Source organism: Bison bison, unplaced genomic scaffold (assembly GCF_000754665.1).
Source record: "Bison bison bison isolate TAMUID 2011002044 unplaced genomic scaffold, Bison_UMD1.0 scf7180017864064, whole genome shotgun sequence".
NCBI classification, from domain to species: Eukaryota; Metazoa; Chordata; class Mammalia; order Artiodactyla; family Bovidae; genus Bison; species Bison bison.
The window spans coordinates 1,390,149-1,398,673 of NW_011494636.1; the positions used below are offsets into that span (position 1 = coordinate 1,390,149).

General features: G+C 42.9%; 1 protein-coding gene across 2 annotated transcripts in view; it reads right to left on the reverse strand.

The window, feature by feature from the left end:
• Positions 1-4,302, reverse strand: part of MAP1LC3C (microtubule-associated protein 1 light chain 3 gamma) — a 6,674-nt gene extending 2,372 nt beyond the window's left edge. Inside the window, exons 1-4 of one of the 2 annotated variants that reach the window (XM_010836681.1) lie at positions 3,436-3,618; positions 3,166-3,251; positions 3,005-3,060; positions 2,695-2,801 (exon numbers count right to left, since the gene is read on the reverse strand). In XM_010836681.1, coding sequence (XP_010834983.1) covers positions 2,695-2,801; positions 3,005-3,060; positions 3,166-3,223 — 221 coding nt within the window. In that variant the 5' untranslated portion in view covers positions 3,224-3,251; positions 3,436-3,618. Of the gene's footprint in view, positions 1-2,694; positions 2,802-3,004; positions 3,061-3,165; positions 3,252-3,435; positions 3,619-4,226 lie in introns of those variants that run through there. The other variant, XM_010836682.1, reaches the window with a different exon arrangement.
• Between the last annotated feature and the right edge of the window lie 4,223 nt (positions 4,303-8,525).

The following is an 8,525-nucleotide window of genomic DNA, read 5'->3' on the forward strand; positions in this document are numbered from 1 at the left end:
TTAGAAACTGGCTAAAAGATTGTTCATTTTTCTGGAGATTTGAAATGTCTTCAAACTCCTAGATGAGCTCAGACTGTGAGACCATCCCATTAAAAACTAGAAAAAAAAATATTCTTAGCTCAAAAATGCTAAGTAAATATGCCTCAGTTTGCTGTGAATTTCAAGTTAAGAATTTCCTGAGTGGTGCAAAGAAAACACATAATGCTGTGTATTTTGACATGTCAGTTAAGCAGCTTTGGGGTGACATTTGAAAAAGGTTGTTGTTGTTTAGTTGCTAAGTTGTGTCATACTCTTTGCCACCCCATGGATTATAGCTCCCAGGTTCCTGTGTCCATGGGGATTCTCCAGGCAAGAATACTGGAGTGGGTTGCCATTTCCTCCCCAGGGGAACTTCTGGACCCAGAGATCAAACCCGCATCTTCTGCATTGGCAGGCGTAGTTTACCACTGAGCAATCTGGGCAGGAATCGAACCCAGGTCTCCTGCATTGCCAGCAGATGCTTTACCATCTGAGCCACCAGGGAAGCCCATTTGGAAAAGCATTACTATGCAAAAGTATAAATCCCTCCCCTTGGGTTGGGGATGCAAAGGAGCAGCCATGTTTGGCTAGATTCATAGGAGTTCTGAATTGTTTTAGTAGCAGAGCAAGATGAATCTGTTGGCAATGGCTTGCCCTGTCTGACCACCCTCCATCCAGACATTAGAGGCACAGCCATTACACCCTAGTCTTAGCTAGGAGGAGCTAAATTTATGTGGTGGGTGGGAGAGGAAGTAGTTTCAGAATCTGATTAACTAACATTTGATAATCCAAAGACAAAACCCTGACCATTGCACTGCTCTCATGTGGTGAGCAAATGCCTGTTCTACATGGGAAAGAGTAGCTCTGAAGATGGGGCTCCTATATTCCCACATTGCACCTTCATCTCCTTTCTTCTTCCACTAGGGTCTCATTTTATTAAGGGTGAGGAGTCTCCAAGAGTGAAAACTTTAGTTTGAATGTTGTTTAGCGTAGGACTTTTGGTCTGTGCTTTTCATTGCTGTTTGTGCAGCTCCCAGCACAGTGCATGATACATAATGGGTGCTTAATATCAGTGTGTTAATGACTTAATGTTAAGATTCAAGTCATCTAAACATATTAAGCACCCATTATGACTTAATGTAAAGATTCAAGGGCTTCCCTGGTGGCTCAGATGGTAAAGAATCTGCTTGCAAAGCAGGAGACCAGGTTCTCCTAGGTCAGGGAGATCCTCTGGAGAAGGAAATGGCAACCCACTCCAGTATTCTTGTCTGGGAAATCCCATGGACAGAGGAGCCTGGCAAGCTACAGACCTGGGGGTTGTAACATGATTAAGTGACTAACATACATACAAAGATTCAAATTCTTAGGATGAAGGATGAAGAGTATGATAACTGGAGGTGTACCTATATGGAAAAAAGGAGGAAGTTATGTCAAAATTCACTTTTTGGTGAAGGCATGCTGTGCCCCAGCAGCCTGTAGGCTGACAGAAGGAGGGGTCTACACCCGACTGTGGTTCTCCTTGAGTTGCCCCAATTTCCATGGATTAACCTAACCCTTAAGTAGGTCTGAGAAGAATGTAGGGTCTTCGGAAAGAGCTCATTTTTTAAAAAATCATAATAAATTCTCAGATGAAACTGTCTGCATCAGCCAAAACTTTTGAGAGGTTGTTTCCAGCACAGGGAGAGTCACATGCCAGCCGTGTTTACGGAACCCTTAGTCAGCTATTTTTGGATTCATATCATTTTTTATTGAGTCCAGCTGGCAGATGACAACTTCAATCCCTTAAGCTTCAAAGTCAGCAACACTGGTTTGACTACGCCTTCCCTTGTTCTGAATGGAAGAAAGAAGGATGTGGGGAAGGTGTGGTTCTCCTGCTCAGTGATTCAGCAGGTGGACAGTGCATTTTCCTACCCCAAATTCCCTCCCAGCCACAAGAGGGAAAATATTTAGAGGTAAAAAGCTGTCCTTGGGCTTTTATAATAGCTAAAAACAGGGTTTTGGACCAGTGTCTAAAAATTCTTAGAGAAATTTGAAGGTAGAAATTAAAACACAGTACCAGTAAAATGTGGAAACAAAGGAAAAAATAGCTGATACATCAATATTGGGAGTGCTCATTTATTTTAGGGCAGTAGCAAAATATTTGACATCATTTTTAAAATTGGTTACTCATGAGATCATTCTTTTTAAAGGCATAGTTGGGGCTCCCCTAGTGGCTCAGTGGTAAAGAGTCAAAGCGTCCGCGTGCTAATGCAGAAGACACGGGTTCTTCGATTCCTGGTCTGGGAAGATCCCACATGTCCAGAGCAACTAAGCCCCTGCACCACAGGCACTGAGCCTGTGCTCTAGAGCCCGGGAGCCACAATTGCTGAGCCCACGTGACCCAACTACTGAAGCCCACGCACCCTAGAGTCACGCTTTGCAACAAGAGAAGCCACCACAATGAGAAGCCCGTGCACCAGAACTAGAGAGTAGCCTCAGCCGGCCACAGTTAGAGAAAAGCCCACACAGCAAAGAAGACACAGCACAGCCACACACACACACACATACACACAAGGCATATTGAAGAGAAAGGGGAAGCACAAATCATTCTCCTCCTCTCTGCCACATCCCATCTCTCATTGTTCCAAAAGCCCAAGCCCACACAACACACACCCCCACAGGCACTTAGCTACCTACCGAATGACGCTGAGGAACTGGGTCATGGTCAGTTCCTGTGGGACCAGGAACTTGGTCTTGTCCAGCCGGGGCAGGAACTTCTCCCTGGGGTAGCGCTCCACTATCACCTGTCAAGGGTTTCAACCTGAATCTCCTCTGAAGCAAATGTCAAAGGATACACCTCACTTTTCTATGTCTGAGGAACTTGGACTAGAAAGAAGGAGGTCATTGGCTGGGTTTTGGTGTTTCAAAGAATAGGCTCTCACAGCCCCCCTCCCCCTAATCCCTGCCTTCACCCTCACTCCCACTCCCCAGGACAATGGAGTCTTACCGGGATCTTGCCAGGGAACTTCACTCTGATTCCAGCAACTTCCTCTCTTCTGGTTGCTGTGAACATTTAAGATTAATGAGCACATCAGCATACACAGAAGTCTGTACCTTCCCTCACTGTCTCAAGGGCCAAAACCCAGACAGCTATTCTGAGAGCTTTACCTAAGCTCTTCCTCTGCTTGAAAGGTCTGAGGCTTGGGCTTTTCTGTGGAGTCTGCATTTTGCTCAACAGTTGTGTCTGTGTCTGCCTGGAAAAAAAAAAAAAAAAATCTCACCACCAGGACCTAATTCATCCTTCCAGCTGCTTCCAAACTGCCGGCAGGAGCCCAAAGGAGGCTTTTATGTAGGGCTGTGTGACATCAGCCTTCTCCAACCCTCCCTTCTCCCCAGGCAGGAGGAGGTCAGTTCTGAGAAAGGAAATGAAACAGGCACCTGGTTGCTGGTTCAAGAAAGTTACTTCACTCACTACTATTTAAAAATTTTGTTTTTGCTAAAGAAATTAAATTTTATAATGTCATTCATTGGTCATCGAGGCTTCCCTGGTGGCTCAGAGGTAAAAATCTGCCTGACATTGCAGGAGATGCAGGTTCAATCCCTGGATCAGGAACATCCCCTGGGGAAGGAAATGGCAACCCGCACCAGTATTCTTGCCTGGAAGATTCCATAGACAAGAGGAGCCGTGGGGTGGCAAAGAGTCCGACATGACAGTGACTAAAACAAAAAGCATTGGTCCTCCCTATAAATGGTTCTATGAGCCTAAGCTAAGAAGTTATGGGTAGAAACAGTTTCATGTGAGGACATTGTAATACTACAGTAATGAAGCAAATTGAAGAGTGATTCACCTTATCCTGAAATATATTGCTATTTTTCACAGTAAGAAATATTAATAGGTATTCCCAAAAGGTTGAACAATTTGTCCAGATAAAAATAGGTAAAACCAGCGTTAAAATCCAGATGTGTAGCAAAGTAGTATTTCCAAAATATTTTGTTCATATTTTTACAGGTCTAGGAATGTGTGTAGAACACTGATTATTATTCTCAGGATCTTGCATTTAAAAGATGATAAAACTGAGATCCATGGAAACTGACTCACTGGTCATATGGACAAACAGACCCAGTTCTTATTCTCGGATCAGGGTGTTTCACCTGATTGCGCTTCTTTTATGCATTAATTATGGTTCTAGCGATTCAGCTTTCCCATTTGATGCTGATCACCTACTTACCTTACATCCAGGAGCACAGTGGTCCTGCCATCTTATTCAGATATGTCCTAACAATAAATAGGACCATTTGGATTTCTTCCACTGTCTCTGAAGGTACCACGATTTTCATAGGTCATCTCTGGTTCTGTTCCATGCAGGACACTGGACATTGAAGTCTTCAGCCTAATGATGATGACATAGAGAAAACCAAACATTCTCTAGGTTTGTTGAGGGACACAAAGAAAAGTAGGTTAGTCAGCTTTTTTATGGGCTTCCCTTGTGGCTCAGCTGGTAAAGAATTCACCTGCAATGGGAGAGATCTTTGTTTGATCCCTGGGTTGGGAAGATCCCCTGGAGAAGAGACAGCTACCCACTTCAGTATTCCGGCCTAGAGAATTCCATAGAGTGTATAATCCATGGGGTCACAAAGAGTTGGACACAAATGAGAGACTTTCACTTTCACTACTTAAAACTTCTCCATTAAAACTTTTTTTTTTTTTTTTGCCTTTTCTCCTGCCTAGGAAGCTAGGTAGGCTTCCCTGGTAAAAAATCTACCTACTAATGCAGGAGATGCGGGCTCGGTCTCTGGGTCAGGAAGATCCCCTGGAGAAGGAAATGCCACCCCACTCCAGTATTCTTGCCTAGAAAATTCCACAGAGAAGCCTGGCAGGATACAGCTCATGGAGTCACCAAAGAGTCGGAAGTGACTTAATGACTAAAGAACAACAACAGGAAGCTAGGACTTCATAAAGTTGCTGGACTCACTCTGAGCCCTTGAGTCCACAGGGAAGAGAGGGAACTTGGCCTCACTAGTCAGAGGGTGTCTTAGAAGGCTTGCAGATCCTAGGGCCATTCCTCCATGGACAATGTCCTGGGAGTAGGTTGCGGCAATGACTAGAGGTGCTGGCATTCTGTTATGGTCTGACAGTCTTCCACAGAAACATGATTGCCCTGGGACCCTTTTCTTTTCCCTTTCTTGGTTTTGCCTTCCTTCTCATCTCCACTCAATATCATCTAACCAATCTCTTAAGCTCTGGGCTTTAAAAATGTCTTTTTATTGCTCAAGAAGAAAGAATCTTACGTATTTCATATTAACTTTATGATATTTTTCTTTCCTAGATACTTATACTTGAGAAAAATAATCATTATTTCCATTTAATGGTTAAAAATCAGAGACATCACTTTGCTAAAAAGGTCCATATAGTCAAAGCTATGGTTTTTCCAGTAGTCATGTATGAATTTTAGAGCTGGACCATAAAGAAGACTGAGAACTGAAGAATTGCTGCCTTTGAATTGTAGTGCTGGAGAAGACTCTTGAGAGTCCCTTGGACTATAAGATCAAACCAGTCAATCCTAAAGGAAATCAGTCCTGAATATTCATTGGGAGGACTGATGATAAGGCTGAAGTTCCAATATGTTGGCCACCTGATATGAAGAGCTGACTCACTGGAAAATATCCTGATGCTGGGAAAGACTGAACAGAAGGATAAGGGGTTCACAGAAGATGAGATGGTTAGATAGTATCACTGACTCAATGGATATGAGTTTGAGCAAACTCTGGGAGATAGTGAAAGACAGGGAAGCCTGGTGTGCTGCAGTTTATGGGGTCGCAAAGAGTCGAACACAACTTAGTCAAGTCCACAAGCTAAGTCAAGTCCAACTCTTTGCATCCCATGCATTGTAGTCCCCCAGGCTCCTCTGTCCATGAGATTTCCCAGGCAAGAATACTGGAGTGGGTTGCCAGTTCCTTTTCCAGAGGGTCTTCGTGACCCAGGGATCAAACTCACATCTCCGGCACTGCAGGCAGATTCTTTACTGCTGAGCCACCAGGGAAGCCCCCTAACTTTAATAGATAAACATAAAGAAAGTTGGTTTTCACCCACATTGCACTCCAGTACAGGTAGGAGACTCCCTGTTTGGCATTGTTTCAGAAGAAATTCAAGTGTACATGCTGCTGTACAATTGAAATTCTGCCATCTCAAGGTTCTGTTTCCACAAGTTCAGATGAGAAAAATAGGTGGAAAAGACACTTACACTTAGCCTTCTCAGACTTAAAGTGTTTAGCGTGGTAACATCTCAGAGTGTTCACTCATATTCCTTTGATGAACATTAATCATATGACCGTACCTATAGAGAGGCCTCTATCATAATCACTACTTTTTCCAACATAGTGATTATATTCCAAGCAATTAATATGTCCTTTAGTAATTTTACATTTTAATATTCCACAAAAATAGTATGCATACCATTTGGTATTCATATACATACTTGGAAAAGTAAATGGCAACCCACTCCAATATTCTTGCCTAGGAAATCCCAAGGACAGGGGAGCCTGGTGGGCTACATCCATGGGGTCGCAAAGAGTCCGATGTAACTTAGTGACCAAAAGAACAAAAGCAAAAAACATACCACTTGGGGCTGAACTCTGGATCTTTTACCTACTAGCTATGTGACCTTATGGCAATTGATACAACCAACCTCTCTCTCTGCCTCAGTTACCCTGTTGTTGGGGTCCTTTAATGGACCGGACCTGGAGGTCCGGAGTCGACGATAAGAAAGTGGAAGAGAGAGAGCCGGAGGGAGGGAGAGAGAGAAAGAGAGGAAGAAAGAAAGAAAGACACAGGGACTCAAGCTCTGATGGAGCAAAGGTGCTTTATTAGCAGCAATGCAGGCTTATATATCTTTAGTAAGATAATTACTCAGCTATTACCCAGGATGAGATTTTATCAATAGCCACAATATGGATAGTCTAACACATACAAGGTCACTGACACTGAAAAGAGTCACTGCATGTCTCATCCCATGACCTCAGTCCTGAGAACTGCATGCAGCTTTACTCATTCTTGGAATAGGAACTGATAAGGAACAGAGAATCCTTAAGAAATAAAACAGCATGCAGGAATCCTCCTGTTAAATGTTCCCTGACACCCTGTGTGTAAAATAAAAATAATATCTACCTTGGGGGACTGTGAGCATCAAATGAATTAGTTAATATATGCAAACACTTACAAGAATGGCTTGTACATACAACTCAAAAAGTGTAAGTTAATGTTGTCACAATTTAATTGATGAACAGCTTGAGGATCAGAGGGGTAATGTTATTTGAAAAAGACAAGGTCAGTCTGGACAACAGACTTGGGTTATCAATATCACAAATGTCTTCATCATCACTATTTCCCTCATTGGAATAGGCAGGAAGCACACATCATGTTTGATACTATACTTGCTAATTACTACCTATATTTTCTCATTTCTTCTGAAAAAGAGAACTGAAGCTCAGAGAAAAAGTAACAAGCTCTGTATTGCACAGGTGGTAGGATTTGAACAACACAAAAACCATGCTGCTAACATGCTCTTGAATTTTAAGTTGAAAAGTTGGGAGTAGAAAATATTGTGCTCTAGGGGAAATATTTTCTTAAACATTTCTCTGGCAACCTCCTCATCTGCACAGTTCTTAAAGGGCCAGACACTGTCATTCCAGTGTACAAATCTTCAAAGTTCAGATCAAAATGAAGAATACCCCCTCAATACCTCCAAATGTAGGTATTAAACACTTTAAGTCTATAAATGAAGAATACCCCTTCAATACTTCCAAAGACTGTTTCTTCCTTTAGTCCCCAAATACCATCACAGATGGTCTCTTCAGAAATCAAAAGATGGCATCCCAGAATAAAGGTGAGTAGGCTGCCTCCAGGTCCTATGGAGGTAAGTATAAATGATTTAAGGTCCTGCCCCACAGCTCCAAAAATCCAGTCATAATTCTTGGTATCCTTTAATGAGTCAAATTTTCAGGTGTTTGTGTCTTATTAAACAAAACTTTTCTGACATCAAAGCATCCTGTAGACCCAGGGAAGTAGAAAGGGGAAAATAAGCCTAATATGAGTTTGGACCACAGTTTGAACACCAGGTTGGGGAGGTGGCAGGCCTTGATATCAGCCACAGAGGGAGTTCCAAGCCCATTTTATTAAGATCCTAGGCAAATTCTTGCTTCTGCACCTCTTATTTATTCTAATGTATGGATTGGCACAGTGGTAGAGAATCTGTCTGCTAATGCAGAAGATGCTAGAAATGCTGCTTTGATCTGAGTTGAGAAGTGCCCCTAGAGAAGGAAATGGCAACCTACTCCAGTATTCTTGCCTGGGAAATCCCATGGACAGAAGAGCCTGATGGGCTACAGTCCGTGGGGTCACAAAAAGGACAGGACTAAGCACACACACACACACACACATTCCTGACAACACCTGACCGTTGATCCTGTAGCCTCCTAACAAACCTCCATGTTTAGAATGGTGTGGCTAATTTCACTTTTCTGCAAACATA